The 19,171-nt window shown below is 32.4% G+C and overlaps 1 protein-coding gene across 4 annotated transcripts; it reads right to left on the bottom strand.

Annotated features, from left to right (window-relative positions):
• Positions 1–205: 205 nt before the first annotated feature.
• LOC113523289 (heat shock 70 kDa protein 4) lies at positions 206–18,138 on the bottom strand. 4 transcript variants are annotated; one of them, XM_031907411.2, is made up of 15 exons: positions 17,839–18,138; positions 17,263–17,503; positions 16,165–16,306; positions 12,130–12,266; positions 11,590–11,744; positions 11,112–11,314; positions 9,380–9,498; positions 7,969–8,115; positions 5,272–5,389; positions 4,731–5,065; positions 4,060–4,194; positions 3,165–3,374; positions 2,503–2,645; positions 2,068–2,236; positions 206–1,921 (listed from the first exon to the last, which is right to left on the bottom strand). In XM_031907411.2, the coding sequence occupies exons 1-15, from the start codon at positions 17,952–17,954 to the stop codon at positions 1,784–1,786; spliced, it is 2,508 nt and encodes an 835-aa protein (XP_031763271.1). In that variant the 5' UTR covers positions 17,955–18,138; the 3' UTR covers positions 206–1,783. The 4 variants fall into 4 exon arrangements, with proteins under 4 accessions (XP_031763271.1, XP_026764981.1, XP_052751719.1 ...); XM_026909180.3 differs by having other exon boundaries at positions 4,060–4,173; XM_052895759.1 differs by having other exon boundaries at positions 4,060–4,173; positions 4,809–5,065; positions 17,839–18,137.
• Between the last annotated feature and the right edge of the window lie 1,033 nt (positions 18,139–19,171).

Raw genomic sequence — 19,171 nt, 5'->3', positions numbered from 1 at the left:
CCAAGGGGGATATTGTTAGCAATGGGATTGGTAATCCGCATTACTAACAATCCCCTCCTCTCCCCATGGGTATACATTTATAATATTCTAAGATTTTTATTATTTATAAAATCAAAGATTGATACAGATGATGTAAATAGTATACTTCTAACCTATAAGGTACAAAAATAAGGGAGATTGTCTGGAGAAGAAAAAAATAACAAAGTTGTTGTTAAATAATTTGTTTTACTAAGCCTTTAACATTAAAATGCACAAATAACATAGCAATGGTTGAACCATATTTTGAAATGAACAACGTAGGCCAAAGAATACAGCAGTGAAATTAATTAATGTGTTGTTAACATAAATTTTAAAGTTTTTAAATAAATATACAACTTTACATGACATCTGTACTATCCAGTTCATGTTCAACTGGTGTTCCATTCTAAGTAGTTTACTATTAGGTACTGTTTTAAATTAGAATTCATATAAAGCGCGCGTAATTACAAGTTGGATAGGAACAGAAGCATCCCAAGTTTGAATTTTCAAGGAACTATCTACAATCTTGATTACGATGGCTTTGCCAATAATTATAAATTGTTAGCATTGATATTTTAAAATATAAAAATGTATAAACTTTCACTTTAATTTGAAGTGAACTGAAATTCCGAGGCTATAGTAGAAACAACACAAAAAAATTCTAATTCTCAAATTATGAGAGTTAACACCAGTGTCTTATTTCACTCTTACTTTACGTCAATGCAATGAAGAAATATCATATATTGAAAATAAAATTGATTTGTTCTACTTCACTTTATATGGGATTAATAATTACTAAATATTCTTTTTAATTAATGTATGTTTTCTATTAAAATTTTTGATCAGTGCATTATCGCAAAATAAGAATGTGAACATGCATTTTGGAATGGTATTACTGTAGAATCGAAAAAAAAAAAATCTTGAGTAATTTGCAAATTAATCGACATATGAGCCAAGTCAATTTTCTAAAAAAATTTAATTTAAATATTTGAGTTTATATGTGATGAAATAATATTTATTATGGAATTGATAATCAAGGCTCATTATTTTAATTAAGAATTTTCAGTAGTATTTATTGTTACATATTATGTATATTACATTCTGCTATGATATAAATCATTATTTTTGAACACTGTAGAACAGAAAAATCATCAATCAATATAGAATATATGTATTTAAATAACTAAAAATAGTTTTTAGTGGTATTTTGAAATTAGAATAGTATTTTATTTGCTAATTTTATTATTCGTGACTAAATTCATTTTTATTATATCACATAAAAGGAAATCTGCAAGTTGCAGAAAAATGCACCAGGTGTATAAAAAAATAACAAAATTATGTTAATACTTTCAGTGTTGAATTAGAAATGCGTATCTATTATTCCATTAAAAGTCTAATTAAGTGAGATATCCTTGATACTTTAATATTATAAGTGATAAGTAACACAAACCATAATCAGCCACTCTGTCATTTGAATTAAAAATAAATATTAACTAAAATTTAACGGTCCGTTCATATTATATAATGAACCAACATGGTACTTGCATAAAACTAAATAATAACGGAGTTCACGACACCACAATTGCATTGGGAGTCAACATACATGACACAGAGTAATTTAAAACAAGCACATTAAATGGCAACATGATGAAATGTCTCAGTGGCAATGTGCATCGACATTAGTTTGTGAAGGTATAATTGTTTCTATAGTCATTATTTAGTATTATGATACAATATCACGTGAGGTGGCGGTTATGGAGGTCATTCACTCGACATCCATCTCACTGGGCTGCGAGTCGCTGGCGGCTGGCTGCCCGTCACCCGCAGTTGGATTGCTAGGTGGAGGCGTCTTTTCTTTAGGTTTGGGTTTATTCAAGATAGGATTTACTATGTTTTCGAAGTTCTGAAATATAAAAGTATCATAAATCAACAATGTAGACTTTGGTAGTAGTAATGCTTTATTAAATTGTAAAATCTATGACAAATCCTGGATATTTTACATAACCTAACAGAAATAGAAAAAATAACGCAACAATAGTAAAATAATACCTGTCGTTCCTGACGAATTTGATGCGTGGTGTGAGGTGGCACCTGATAGCGAGGCGTGTGAGCAAGTGTTTGACGTGCGCTTTCGAGCCAGTTCAGTGCATTCTTAGAAGCTTCCACCACCTTCTGTATATCAGCTTCAGATAAGTGTGAATATTTTGCATCACCACCCCTGCAAAATAAAGAGATAATTAGTAGAAAATGTGCTGTGTCACATAGCGAAATTTTAGTCGAACTCTTTTACTACAAAATATAGATTAAATATTAAGGCAACTATTATATTTTTGTAATAACAAGAAACAACCCAAATTACAAAGACCTTGTTATATATAATTATTTGTTTATCTTTAGTTGTAATTTAAACCTCTGTTAACTAAACATTTTAAGGTTTTTTTTTTTTTAATAATTAACAAGATTCATTAGAGGGAAAGTACTCACTTGTATAAATCATAAGCTTTGTTTGCTAATTGAATGGCTAGAGCAAAATCATCTAATGCTCCAGGGCGTAGTTCAAACTCCAATCTCCGTTGCTTTATGGGTTCGCCTTCCGTTTTTAACTCTGTCAATTTGTCGCTATACACCTATTGATATATATATAAATAAATTTAAATTAATAAAAAGTTTTGTATAAATAATTTTTCCAAGGATGGGTTAAAACTATAAATTTGTTGAAATTTTAAAATAACCTTAACACAAATAAATCTATAAAAAGAGCCGATGACCTTGAAACACCTGAACAGATCTTCATATATTGTAGCTAAAACCCATCTCGATTACATCAGCTTTCAAACAAAATAAACCGAATTATAATCAGTCCATTCTTTTAGGAGCTACGATGCCACAGACAAACATACAGTCACGTCATCCTTATAACCTCTCTTTTTGCGTCAGGGATAAAAATGTCAACAAAAAATATACCCAGTTTGAAGTTCTGCTTGTAAATGGACAAGTAAATTAAGTAATTGTTTAGTAGTGACCCAGCATTGTAATCTGTATAAAATATTCACTTAATATTTACTTTTATTATTTTATATAAGAGTTGTTGAGTAATATTGAATTAAATTATATTATTAACTGTACAAAAACGCATGGTACAGTACCTGTCTATTCTGGTCTTCACCCTCATCATAAAGCCACTGTTCCAAAGAGTCCAGTTGATTGACAAGTCGAGTACGTTGATCCTCCGCGACAAAATCGTGCAGAGCTTCGCCCTCAGAGAGTTTGCCACGCAACTCATATACATACTCTTCAAGTGCATTTCGCGCATCAGCACGTTCCTTTTCTTGTCTGTCTTGAGCTTGCATTTTGCCCTTTAAAAACATGTTGTAGATGTGTATAATTATCGAAATTTATATTACTATACCACAAGTGTTATATTATTATAAATATTTATTAAATTTATATGATTTATATTATTTATTTAGATATTATTAAATTTATATGAATTTGTAAACTTCTATTTTTTGTTGTTTATAGAATACAAAATCTGTGATGAAAATGTCTGCTAATAAATTTTTTTTTCATCATATCAGTCTATTAACTGACCACTGCTGAACATAGGTCCTTCACTTTTCCCAGGGAGTTTTGTCAGTAGTTGCCATGCTTGGCAGGCAGATTGGCAACCGTTTTGGTGAAGTTTTGTATCTGTATTTTTCCTGTGTTGGCATTATAATAATTATATGATTTTGTTTTATTTACATTATTTTTATCTGCCCTGCAATTAATTTTTATTTTCTCTCTAATTACACTGGGTTGGCTGGAAGAGACCACTTTTAGAGATAAGCTCACCCTTGCTAACAAGTTGTTAAACTAATAAAGAACATATATATATATATATATATATATATATATATATATATATATATATATATATATATATATATATATATATTCAGTATAAATTCCTGATTACCCTATTCAGATAAATATAAAGAAAAAAAGGAAATAGGTAAGTCGACGTGTGATGCTATAGTCTAAATTTTAAAATTAAAATACCTCTTGTTCCACATAAGCATTGAGCTCCTGCTGTGAGAATCCATGAGTCCTAGCATCAATCGGTAATTCAATTGTTTTCACAAGAACTTTTTTTGGCTTTTCTTTTGATTTGTCCTTTTTGTCGTCATTGTTATCCTGAAAAAATAAAGCCAATAGAGCTCACATAGGTAAAAAGTACCTCTTCCCCACCGCAGCAAACTGCTTGGAAACTATAATTACCTCCATTAACATGCATCAAAATTATAGTTGAGCACAATCCCAAGCAGCGCTGTGACCCATTTGCACCAACATCATTAAAACAATTACATACAAAATTAAGCCATTACCATTTTAAAAGCTTGCATTTAAACAAAGTAATATGAAGAAATAACATAGGATTAACAAAAACATGCGTGGACACAGAGACAAAACTGTAAAAAAAATCTCACTTCAAATATTAATAGGAATCCGTAGGCGAGAGTAGAATTCATCATGAAATAAACATGTGCAAATGGGGCCTCCAAAAGAGGGTGGGGAAGTTTAACAAATTGTGGTGTTTGCTGCCTCTTATTGGCTAATATAAATATATGGATAATGTGTTAAAATGGGCAAAGGAGATTATGGATACTGGGATAAATGTAGCGGCAGCAAACATCACTAATCAGTCACAATATCGCGCTACCGGCACGTACCCCGCTGAACCACTGGCCTACTTTCTGTGTCCACGACTGTTTTTGTTGCGGCTCCCCCTTCATTTCATCTTCTCTCACCTCTTGGGTCTCGGGTCCATTTTGTTGTTGCTCTTGAGGACTACCATTTGTTTCCATAGGGGCATCCTGATTGTTCTGCGCGTTCTCATTGGCATTCTCCATCTCAATACTTTCCGTTTGAGATGCATCTTGCTTCTTTTCAACCAACGAGGCTGATGCCACAGTTATAATGCCATGAATGTTTACTCGCACTTTAAGTTTTACTTTTTGTGACTCTCCCTCTGATGTCGGTTGAACATCCTTGATATGCCATTGACCTTAAAGTTATTATTTTATTAATGTTTTTATTCTATAGTAGAAATAATTTATAGTTATATTGTTTATTCTAATTAACGCTATAATTAAAAACTATATAAAAATTTCTTTGTATAATAAACAAATAAATGCATGCAAATAAAATCAACACTATGTTATTTTATCTTTATTTACATAGTCTACCAATGAAACAATCACATATACATACCAATGAAAGTATCTGGGTAGGGTACTTGGTCTGAGTAATAAGCGCTCACTGTAAATGGTTCTTTTCTGTAGAATGTCAACATTTTTGAGAATGGCGCAGGATGGAAAGCCGGGAATACCTAGGAGAATAGTTACATATAATTCTCATACTTCTCTATAAACATATGTATAATAATAACAACAATTAAATAAGAACTGGAATCAATCAAACTATTTATTATTTAAAGATTATCACATCAATCAAGGGGTTCATCCGCAACCCCTTACGGGGTGGCAGGTACTGGCCTCAGTGGGGACCGCGAGATCCGCCTGCGCGTCATTAAGTTTTGACAATTACGTCATTACGAAATATGAGCGTAACGACCCGCGACTGCGCCCTGCACAGTCGCAGAACGCAGTTCTGTTGCACCTGCATGCACCGCCTCTGTGAGTCAGAACACTGGACTGGACTGTAGGACCGGTCGCAACATGGCCCGCGCGGTCTTAGTGGGTGTGACCGCGCGGTTTACCTGCGATGTCATTCGTAGCGACCGGTCGGATCTCTACCCCTAGGTAACGCACTGTGTGCTCCCATGTAATGGGCAACCCGCGGAGGTGGAGAGGCGACGAATAGCATGAGCGGCGTCGAGTGAGTAGCGCTACCGTTTTCCCCAGGTTAACGGTGGTGCGCCACTTGTCGAGCCACTCAGGCAGGTGGTTCAACAGACGCTGCATTCTACGTGCAGCGATGTCTGCGCTGGTCGACGTTGTGAAATAGGCACTGTGGTCGGCAAATAGAGCGAGGACGACATCGCGCTTCCTCGAGGAGCTCATCCCTCAAGGTGGGAATGTCGTCCGTGTACGTTGCGTATAATGCTGGGGAAATGCAGCTGCCCTGCGGCACTCCGGCGGCAATAGGGTAGACGGCTGAGTCCACGCCCTCGACCGAAACATAAAAGCTCCGGCCACGTAAGAAATTATCAATAACCCGCACGTAGGCTTGCGGCGTGTTAGTGTGTACAACTGTCGTGCCACACACGGTCGAACGCTTTCTCAATATCGAGAAAAACACCGACTGCGAATCGACCGAGATTATGTTTGACGGCCAAATGACGCGCGCAAGTTGGAGCGTAGTTGAGTGGCCGCTCCTAAAACCGAACTGTTCGACTCGTGGAGTGACGTATAGGTACAGTCGATGGAGCAGCGCGCGCTCGACACAGTGTTATCGGCTTGCGGCGTTTTGCTGTGGAAGAGATTCAACAATCAATAATTTTAAGTTTTCAAATATAATCATTTAATAAAGAGTATCTATCTATATATAAATATACGAGTTGTCATGGTAAACATCTTTTTAACCTCTATCTAGTATCTATAAAAACTGTCACTTTAACAGGGTGGCCCAAAAGTCCTTAGAAAAGTCGAAAACGGCGCGCGTGAGCGGTGCTTTCGGTTTCGATATCGCGATGGAAAAACACAAAACAACAATTCGGCAACCGTTGCGAAGCGTAAATTTCGAGAACACAAAGGTTTAGATGACACCCCAGCTCTCCAAACGATTAAGAATTGTTGCTAAGTTCGAGGAGACCGGTTCGACGTTAGATAAACCGGCCCAAACATCACGTACGGAACAAAACATCGACACAGTGGCACAATCTATTCGTGAAAATCCTACACAGTCAACTCGTAAGCGTTCCAGTGCATTAAACGTATCCAGGACATCGTTACAACGGATTTTGAAGAAAGATTTACTTATGCACCCTTACAAAATTCAGTTGGTGCAAGAATTAAAAGAAACTGATGCTATTCAGAGAGTGAATTATGCTAATGAAATGTTTAATCGGTTTACTTCGTTCAATAACATAATGTTCTCTGATGAGGCACACTTCCACATTAACGGACATGTTAGTAAACAGAATTGCCGCTATTGGAGCCCGATTAATCCAAAACTTAAGCACCAGAAGCCCTTACATAGCCCTAAAGTTACAGTTTGGGCCGTTATGTCAGCCCATGGCATCATAGGGCCTTACTTTTTTGAGGATGGCAGAGGGCGTGCTGTTAACATATTAGATCGGAGTTTTTCACACAAAAATTGCAAAACTATTTTAATGCTTAAATCATATATAAATATATCTCTAGAGAGGAGACATTGTCATGGATTTTTTTTTGTGGGGCTAAATATCTTAACCCGTGGTCAATTAATGACCTAAAAGAAAACATCCGCAGAGAAATGGCAAGCATTTCATCGTGCCGCGCAGTCATCGACAATTTCATTTGCTACTGTATAAAAATTTACAAAAAATATCACTATATTTACAAATAAAAATATTATTCATAGTGTAATTAGTTTTATTTTAATTATTTTTTTTCATTACTAAGGACTTATGGGCCACCCTGTACAAATAGTGCACATTTACAAAATTTTATTATAATCGGCCAAGCTGTTTTGGAAATAAGTGTGAACGAAAATGCTGACACAATATTATTATAAATTAAGACATGATATATCATTGAAACAGAAACGGTGGGGGAAGGGATTATTAACAATAGAGTTTGACAGACTCATTGCTAGCAATATGCTCTATTAAGTCGACCTCCACATGGTTCCCCTTGGAAACCATCATAAACGATTCTTGTTGGGTTCATCACCGTAGGCTAGTTGATCTGCTTCACCTTCACCTATCATCCTTCACTGGCACTGCATAGGCAGAGTGCAACTAACCTCCATGTCGGTGTCCTCGCCGCGAGCAGCGTCCCAAGCGAGGCGCACGGCGTAGGGCTGCACATCCGTGACCGAGAACTCGCGCACGCGCACCGCCGGCGACAGCATCGCGCATTGCAGCGCGCAGCCCCGCGATACCGCCTCGTCCTGTTCGAACAAGCGCGCAAAATATTGTTGATACGATCGACATTCTTTTTACAGAAAATAGTAAAAGAAAATCTTAAACTTAAATGCTAATTTTGTAAAACAAAAAAATATAAAAATCAATAACGTATGATAATATAATTAAATTGTGTTCAACAATAAAACAGATTTCAATTGTAGTAAAACCAGTTATTTTATTTAAAAACTGAACTATTAAATTGATTTTGATAAAATTTCTATGGAACCAATCTAAATAAGTGTATCCTTTCAGAAAAAAAAATCTAGTTGGTTTACAACTGACGGAGTTATTAGGGAACAAACATTAAAAAATAATACAATTCAAATTTAAAAACCTAGTTCTTTTTGAAGTAAGCTGAAAATACATAAAGCTATCTAAGCTAATCACAAAAAATATAAATACACCTATCCCCCGATTTACACGGTAGATACGTTCCTGAGAAAAACGTGTAAATCGAAAATTTTAAATTTTCAAGTCAAAACCGTGTAAATCGAAAAGCTTGCGGAAAATGCATAATTTTGCTATTTAACAGTTGTGATTTTTTTCAATATTTTTATTGTAATAGTTCTTATTGTAGCTTCGTTCATGTTATATGATTTTGCAACATCTACTACTCTATCTCCCCTTTCGTAAGCGATCCAAAATTTAGATTTTAGTTTCTAAAGAAATAACTTTTCTTTTAACTTCTTTCGACATTATAAGCCTATAATTTTTTTTTTATTTATGTTAATTTATAAAAATCTTAATTATGCACCCACTTGTAATTTACGAATATGAAAAATTAAATACACTGTGAACTCAAATACAATTTTCCGTAGATAAAACTTTAATTTTATGCGAAGAAATACAGACACAGTGTGCATGTGCAGCAAGTCAGCACATAAGCTCTGGATTCCCCGTGAGATGTGTACACAGCGCACGTGTTCAAAATAAGTTTTTTTTTTGTAAAAACAAAAAAAGAAACTTATTTGGAAAACCGTGTAAAAGCGAAAACGTGTAAAACAAGTACCGTGTAAATCGGGGGATAGGTGTATGTTTTTGTGAAACTTGTAAAATAAAGTATGACAACTATTTTTCACAAAATTGTTGTAAAAGCGAAGGTAGTTGATGATACTGTTTAATAATTTTAGGTATTATGGTACTATCATATCTATAGATGTCTCAACAAATAATACTAAAGATATCTATTATGTATGTGAACGTGTTAAATTCAGGTTCTTTACTTTTATAGATGTATTTAAATATTACCTGATTTAAAGTAGTTGATGCATGTTTTCCAAATACTTGTTCAATCAATCCTTTCACAGCAGGTATTCTTGTAGAACCACCAACGATTTCAACTGAGTAGATATCTTCAGGTCTCAATTCTGAAAGGGAGAAAAATTCCTAATAAAGAAAGCTGTGAATATCACTTGGTAGAAAATAACAGTTAACACAAGGTTTTATTCTGCAGAAAAAAAAAAAAACAAATTTAATCGATATAAAATTATTTTTATACAGGGTCTCTCAAAGGTTGACATTTGTTTTGGTTCTTGCGTGAACGCAACTATTCTGAGGGGCGCGGGGGGTATGTCATTCGATACCCTAGCTTCTGGGGATTTAGTCGCTATGGAGCGATTCTCGGAAGCGGATTGTGCGTTGTGCGTATGTGAGTTTTACAAAAACGGTAATTCAGCGACTGTAGCGCGTAGCAAATTATGCAATATCCGACATATTCGACATTTAAATTACGCGCCAAGCCCTAAACTCATTGGAAATGGGTCAAAAAGTTTGAAAAGACCGGTTCAACGCTGAAAAAATCAAAATCCGGGCGTCCAAGGTCTTTGAGAACGGTCGAAAACATTGTTTCTCAATCTGTTCGTGACAACCCAGACCTTTCGATTCGGAAGCGTGCTGATGCTTTAAACGTGCATGGATCGTCGTTGTTCCGAATTTTACACAAAGATTTAAAGCTGCACTCCTTCAAAATTCAATTAGTGCAAGAATTAAAACTTCAGGATGCTGGGCCGAGGCTTGACTTTGTAAATCAGATGATTGAGCGCTTTTCAACGTATACCAACATATTATTTTCGGATGAAGCTAATTTCCATCTCAATGGATGTCCATTAAACAAACAAAATTATCTATACTGGAGTGCAACTAATTCAAAACACAAACAACAAAAACCCCTACATTCGCCTAAAGTAACCGTATGGGCTGCAATGTCGGAGCGAGGGATTATCGGCCCTTACTTTTTTGAAGATGAAAGGGGACTCACAGTTACACTGAACTCAGACCGTTATGTAGAGATGTTAGACAACTTCTTCGTGCCTGAACTGTAAAATTTTCCGGGTTAAAATCAAAGAATATGGTACCAGCAGGACGGAGCAACTTCACACACGTCCAACAGGTCTTTATCACGAGTTCGTGAACTTTTTCGTGGCAAATTGATATCCAGGAGAGGTGACATAAGTTGGCCTTCACGAAGTCGCGATTTAACCCCTATGGACGTTTCCCTGTGGGGTTACGTCAAATCTAAACTTTATGCCAACAAACCGACTTCCTTGGGACAATTATAAGGAAATCTCCGTCACGAAATGACAGCCATCACGGACAATATATGCCGAGCCGTTATAGAAAATTTTAGAAATCGATTAAATGAATGCCGTGAACGCAACGGTTTACACTTGGACGATATCATTTTCAAGAAATAAATTCCCAAAAAGTGTATTTTAATATGTAATAATTTTTTTTAATAAACTCCTTGTTTAATTTTTTATCGATTTTTAAATGTGAACTTTGTTTTGAGTCACCTTGTATAATATTGACTTAAAATAATTTAATTTACCAAAATAGTCTTATAAAAAAAAATTGGCGTATTGAGAATCTCCTTCTTGTTCAAGTAGCTTAATAGTAATATGTCATGGTTAAACCGTTTCTCATCATGTGACAGTCAGATAAAATAAAAAATGAAATGTTTTTGTAGAGTAATGAAACTTACTTGCATTATGAAGTATGGCTCTCAATGTTCTTTCAACTCGAGTAAAAGTCTCAGCACAAATTTGTTCCATTTGTGCACGCTGCATATCACCAGAGACATCGCGTTCTTCCATGAAACACTCAATATTAAGTGGTAGCCGAGTACTATTAGCCGACATCTGCTTTTTCAGTTTTTCAATCTCTTGCAGGAGTCGAAGGTAAGCTCTGTGAATGAATCATGTGAATGAAAGAAATAATATTATTGTAAAATAAAAATAAGAAAAAAAAAAGTTTGGCATACATTTATAGTTTTATATTTATGTAAAAGGTTTTTTTTTTCAATAGCATGTTTATTGGGCATCTGGTTATTCTATATCTATTATTCTGTTTTTCTAAACCACAAATATTTGCTGCTAATGAACATTTAGTTCATTATTAAAATCTTATATTATACAGAGTATAACCAAAATAATAGAGAAATGTTTCAGTACATATATTACCTTTGATTTTTCCTAGCATCCAATTTAAATCTAGTAATAAAATCTTGAGCGAAATATTCGGCTAAGCCCATGTCTATGTCTCTTCCACCGCACTGAGGATCTGATGCAGTAGCCAACACACGTAATTTTCCTTTATTAAAGGCACATGCTGAAACCTAAACACAAAGCAAAAATATCATTAGTATCGACCTGAGTCTACTGTACTAAAATAATACATACGTAATATAATTATTGTTAGAACAAAAATTACAACCATTTTCAGTAGATATTTGAAATTTTCGAAATATCTTAATTTTCGTAATTAGCCATAACTTTTGTTTATGAGGGAGGTCTATGTTCAGCAATGGACTGATAATGGCTGAGATGATGATGATGACTGATCAATTTCCAATAACTATTTAATAAATAGTCATAATAATATAAGATATTATACAATATATTCGGTTTTAAACATGACAAAGATCCCGAACAGAATGTGTATACATCTAGTATAGAATTGAATACTCTAATAAAAAACTTTCATTTTGAATTGATAATTACCTGTAGTGAACTGTGACCAAAATCAACAAACACCACATTCCTTGGCTTTTCCTCAGGAGCAGGGAGGTCTTGTTTATAAATACCATATGAAAGGGCAGTGGCAGTAGTTTCATTCATAAGGCGTAGCACATTCAGTCCTGAAATGGACAAGATATTTTTAAATTACAAATTCAATTACAAAAACCTATTAAAAATCATCAAATCAGTTCTAAGTTTGTTAAGTATGTTCCTTTTATAATTATTCAACCATAATCTTGAATCAATATTATTATTTTTTTATTGTATTTTCTTTTATATTATTTTATTTATTCAGTGTGTTACAACTAACTGAGATATATTCGTTGTTATGTATTTATACCTTCCCTTAATTAATACATTTTACATATATAGATATTGGCGTATTTAACATTATATTTCGGGGAGGTGAGCAAGGGAGCGAAGAGATTGGTGCTGTTTAAAAAGGCCTATATACATTTTCAGATATGTCTTTACAAAGCTTTAATACTGTGGTGAGCATAATCTAATATATAAAATTCTCGTGTCGCGGTGTTTGTTACCAAACTCCTCCGAAACGGCATGACCGACTTTTATGAAATTTTGCGTGTATATTGGATAGGTCTGAGAATCGGCCAACATCTATTTTTTATACCCGTCAATGATAAGGGTGACCCACCCCTATTTTTTTTTTATTTATTGACAATTTTTTTTATTTTTATTTTATTATGATTTAGTATTGAAAAATACATATAAATTCAAATTTTCACGCATTTACGATCAACCCCTGTTTTTTGGGGCATCGAATATAATAATTGTAGTACGAGTCGAAATAATGTATATGGTAAAACAACGTTTGCCGAGTTAGCTAGTATACATATATAATCACATTAAAATTTGATAACTTTAGTTAATTTTAACAATTAGCCCGACGATGTCACGGGTGCAGCCAATTGTGTTGCTGCTCAATGAAGGTTGCCTTGTACGAATAAATACTTATTGATCTTTTGTTAGGGTTATTTGTACAAGGTTATTGGTTCAGTTTCATAGAAAACGAAAAGATTATTGATATTATAAGACAAAATAAATTGTAAAGATTAATTTGAAATAGTGCTTTGAATACTTAAACTAATACAGACAAAAGACGTGATTTATTGTTTGTAATTTATAAACTCAAAAATAATAAAAAAATATTTTTTTTACTATACAAAAGCTAAATCATCAGCACATTTTTATTAAAAAAAAAAATTGGTGGTATTTATCTACCTACTTGAAACCAGGGTCGGTTACTAGTTATAAGTTTAATATGCTTTCGTACTAAGGTATTGTAATGTTAATGTGAATTCTAGTATTGCAAACGTCTATAAGCTACAGTGACTGTTTGTTTACCATAAGACAAGCTTATATACTTGTTTGCAACCTCCATGATATAAAGAAAAAAGCCGGTCAAGTGGAAATCAAACTCGCGTTCCGTACAAAATCATCAGTTTAATTTTTTTTCGTGTAATAACTACAAATTTACGGTTTTTGGATTTTTTCCTTTACTTGTGCTACATGACATTGCTTCTTGCCAAATTTCATGATTCTAGTACAAGGCAAGTACCCTATAGGTTTTGATTCCTTTTGCGAATGTCAAACGAACGGACAAAGAAATGATCTTATAAGGATTCCGTTTTTTACTTTGGAGAAACGGAACCCTAAAACTCAATTTTATTTTTATATACTCAAAACACGTTAGTTAGAAACATTCATAAAACTATATAAGCTATACTGTTGTATAAATGTTTTTAATTAGTGAACTTACTAAAGTAACACACTTAATTTTTATTAAAATAATAATATGTGTTAGGAAGAATATTAAAACAGGAAAAAATACATATCATTTATGTGTCGTAGCGTCAATATCTGTTACCACTTTGACAATTAGTAAATGTACCTACTGATTTATTAATAAATTGGTTATTAACAAATCAGTAGTACATTTACATTTTATTTCGAGTCAATAGAAGTCCTAAATATTTTCCTATTATGAAACGCTTGTATAGTTATGCCCAATTAAAATCAAGGAAACCAGTTAAAACAATATTTGCATAAAATATATGCAAAAAATATATTTCACAAATACATGAATCACTATGCAATGAGAAGTACAAGAAATTATTCATAGATTTATTTTAATTGGAAAGTTAAGTTTCACAACGGAAATTAATAATCACAAAGTAATTTTGATTATGTCTTCATAAACTAATCCTCTATTTAAGTGAAATGTGATGTCCATAATTCTTTTTTTTATACAACTTAAAATGACAAACAAGCTGACGGCCCACCTGATGGAAAGTGGTAACCATCGCCTATAGACATGAGCAGTACCATGAGAAATCCATGTTAATATATATAATATATTGATTAATAATCTAAATTAATTTAATTCATTAATAATTTAATAACCAATAATTTGCAGTACAGTATTATCTCACTCTAATCGAGAATAAAATACGAGATGACTTGCTTAAATGATCCTATCACTTTTTATTGTATGCTAGCTTTTTGCAGGTAGCTTCGTACGCGTGGATTTTAAAAGTAGGAAAAACAATAAAATAGACCATTTCTAGATGACACACGAGTATAAAGATTAAATATAGACCAGTTTAAGTTAAATATTCACAAACAACTGTAATAACCCTACACAATTTAGTGCAGTAGTTGTTATGGGACGCCAGAACAAATATGCAGACAGACAAATAAAAATTTTAAAAACTTTTTTGCTTTTATTAAAAAAAACTTTATTGTAAAGGGGAGTCTCTTACATGAGGTTTTTTTTAAACAGCTTCTAAATACACATATTGTCTAGATACAATTTTATTTGTAAGATTCATCAAACATCTGTATCATTATAATAAGAATTGGACAAATGTAAGGTGAAATCCATACTGTTCGCGACATTATTTGTATATATCGTAATTTATAGTTGTTAAGTCCCTAGTTAATCGTTTCTGTATTCTGTTATTTTATATAGATTTACATAGATTTAAGATAGTGTAAGTTAAATAAAGTATTCCTTTGCGTGTTGTCGTTATTACCTACGAATAGAAATTGTAACAATAAATAGAATTAAGAAATTGTAAATTGAAATAAAATAAATAAATAGACGCTATAGAGTACCGATCTGAAGAGACACGCGTCTTTCATAAATCGCTATCGCGAGTTCATCAAATTTCGCTTGATAACAGTGACAAGAAGAAAAAATTCTTCAGTTAATAGTAATCCCTGTGTTTCACTCCAGGAACCAACGCCCCTACAGTCCACTAAGAGAGACATACTAATATAAATATGAAATCGAGGTTGTTTATTTGTCCCTTTATAAACAGCTTCACAAATTGTTGAGCCTAAACAGTGATTGTTAGTAATTTGTGGTTACTAAGAGTGATTGTTAGTTACTAGTGATTTGTTGAGCCTTAACAGCTCAATAGTATTTGAAATTTGGCACATGAGTAGAATAGAATATAACCTCTAACTCATAGGAAAATTTATATACTAAAGCTGCTGGAAACAGGTTGACATTATTAAAAATATGAATATTATCTATATTAAATAATAAAAATCTCTCTCTTTAAAAATCTCAGTAACAGAATAGTAATTTAATTAATTAGAGTAAAATGATTTCTGCAGCAACATAATGAAATCAGTACACATGAATTTATTTTAATCTTTACCTACCTGTAACTTTAACAGTGTGACAAAGGATAAAATCGGCTAATAAGTGCATGCCAAATTTCATAGGGATATTTTGATCAATTGAAGCACCCAGAGGTAACAAATTCATATTTATGAGTAAAGATTTGATATTTATTTAAAGACAGCCAACAAAGAATACATTTATATATAATTAACTTACATTATAAAATGCTATATATATATATATATATATATATATATATATATATATATATATATATATATATATATATATATATATATATATATCAAACAAAATGGCTTGTTTTGTTAGATTTAGTTAGAACAAGAATAATAATAACATACCTGCAATAGCAGCTGCATCCAAAAGTGCATTTCTTTCAGCATTTGTAAAGTAGCTAGGTACAGATATAACACAATCATTAATCTGAGTTTGTAAAGCTGTGGTGGCAATATCCTTTAGTTTTGTAAACAACATTGCAGTGATCTAGAAAAAAAGTAGCTATTATGTTTTTCTGTTTAAATAAATATTATCTAAGTATTTAAGATGTGCATGCATGTTAAAGATAGGCAAAGGTTAATTTATTATTAATGGTCTATATTGGCATATTTAAGATTATTTCCAGGAGCCCTTATAAAAAGATGCATGTGTAACTCTTAGAGATTTTTTGCTTATTGGGGAAACCTCTGCTCACATAGTGGGGTGGGCAATTCAGGGGTGGCTGCTGCTCACCCGGGCCTCCCTTAAATATGCATGATTGTCTAGTGTTGCTTATACACAATGATAAAATAATACTTTTAGGATTTGAGGAATATAAAAAAAGTCTTTAGTAATGTGCAAGAATGCAAATCAATGCATTCTCCATTTTTTTTTATTATTTAACAAAGATACAGATTGATTGATTGAAAGGCTTTTATGGATGATTATATTTTTATAAATAAAGCCCTATTTTTGTATCAACAGAATTGATGTTCATGAGAGAAAATAAAAATTAGTTTATATAGAATATCATTTAAATCAACCTCTCTTCATTTAATAGAATTTTCATTCATACATCAGTTTTTATCCAATTATGATAAAAATAACACATCTAATAAAACAAATTACATAAGTGATTAATGTACTAAGTACATTTCATTTATGTAATTATTTGTCCCAGATAACAAAAACATATTCATATTGCCATATTAACCCTCATTCAGCAGAATATAAATATAGCTAATTATTTGTAAATCACAATTGTAGCATTAAATAACAAAAAATATGACAACTTTTCTTATCTTTAGGTTTTCAATATATTACTTTATAACCTTAAATATATTACTTGATTACACAATCCAACAAACTCTTTTTAGACTTTAGAAGTATAAAAACATTACTTTAAAAGGAGAAATTTCTTATTAGTATCTTTGTATACTTAATAGATTATGAGTTTGACAGACCTGTTCTGGACTGAATACATTATCTTCACCAAGGTAATTAATTTTAATTCCAATACCACCATCAGGTCTTTGTTCTACTTTAAAAGGAATATGTTTCAACTCTTTCTGGACAAATGGATCAGAAAATTTTCTTCCAAGCAATCTTTTGAAACCAAATACAGTATTCTTCATATTTGTTACCATCTGATTTTTTGCAGCTACACCTAATATTCGATTCTTTGGCGAGAATGCTACACATGATCTGGAATAATGTTTGGGTAAGGTCATAATTTAGGTTAGTTTTACAATGACTATGATTATTTTCTATGAATGAACACAAATTTTCATGAGTTTAAATTAACACAAAATTAACAATATTTTAAGTAATATAATACAGGATTAATGTATAATAATTTTTTAAGTTTTTTTTTCATATAAATTCATTAATATTATAATACATTGTGTGAATCATGACATATAGATAGTCAAAATAGGAATTTAACAATGACAAGACAAAATATTATTATGAATTAAAGAATCAATCCTGTTAATATAAACCATTTGGATTGTTGAAAAATGATATAAAATCATACTCACGGAGTACCCCGAAGACTATAGTCGTTAGCTATTGTCTCAATACCACCTGCTTTTGCAACAGCAATGTAACAGGATTCATTGCCGAAATCAATACCAATGACGGACATAGCAGCCATTACGATGAACAATTTTTAATTAATTCAACTCTGAACTTGACGAAATTTAATTTTTCTCCACAAGAATCAGAGGATAATAACACGTTGCTTTAGATGACAATCACTCAATCAATCGCGAATGAACGCCGGTTAGCCGCACTTCCCAGTTCGTACCCGAATTTTCTAGAAAAATAGTGTTGTGCAAGAGGGCTAAAAGTGCTAAGGTACCTATATGTCACTAGAAGATTCGTACAATAACGATTATCTTGATATCGAATTTGACGAGTATTCGATTAATTTGAATTAAATTTTCGTTTAACTTGAATTCTGGATATTACAATTTCTGAATATGTAATATATAATAGATATATAATGGGCATTTATTCTATGGGTTTTGTTACGTACGCTCGGAACGCACCTCAACACAAAATGTCAAAATGTTCTGTCAGATTTGCGCTGTCTGCTATCGCTTTGCTTTTACAAAATTAATTACATATAATAAATCTGTTGTTTATAATAATAGCATTTAAATACTACACCCAATATAGAAACCCACAAAACACAACAGGTTTCGATTCCATTATTCAGTTCTAATAGATGAATGTTACGTACTAAACTTGTACTTGTGTTTGTTCGAGCATATTTCTTATGTTAAATTAATATTTGTATATCAGATATACAAAAGAAAATAAAACAGGCAATGTGTATATTATCTGTATTGAATTATTGATAAGTGAAACGCAGCAATAAACTACCTTCTTTGATTTGTGGAATATAAAACAGCCAGCTACGATAGATACGCTAGATAGATACTCTTTATCGTTTCCTCCGAAAGATTACAATAGTAAACTAGTTATAAATATAAATAATTACAAGAAATAATCACAATGAGAAAACAATGGGCGACCTTATCGCTAAGAGCGATCTCTACCAGGCAACCTTTGGATGGAGAGGAGTAATTATAAACAATTTGGTGGGAGGCACGATGAAAAATTTTGTTAGTTCTAAATATGGGAGATGTGATACATATAATAATATAAATATTATCCCTACTCATTATTATATGTATATACATACACCTACACACATATATACACATATTAACACATATACTATATATATATATATATATATATATATATATATTTTATTCTGCTTATTATACGTATTTTAATATTTAATATTGCTTTCTGTTCTCTACTTTAATATATACATATATATATACATATACACATATA

Source organism: Galleria mellonella, unplaced genomic scaffold (genome assembly GCF_026898425.1).
Source record: "Galleria mellonella isolate WM207_F2 unplaced genomic scaffold, CSIRO_AGI_GalMel_v1 utg310, whole genome shotgun sequence".
Lineage (NCBI taxonomy): Eukaryota > Metazoa > Arthropoda > Insecta > Lepidoptera > Pyralidae > Galleria > Galleria mellonella.
The sequence above is the reverse complement of the archived record's forward strand: the minus strand, read 5'-3'. Positions and strand labels throughout refer to the sequence as shown.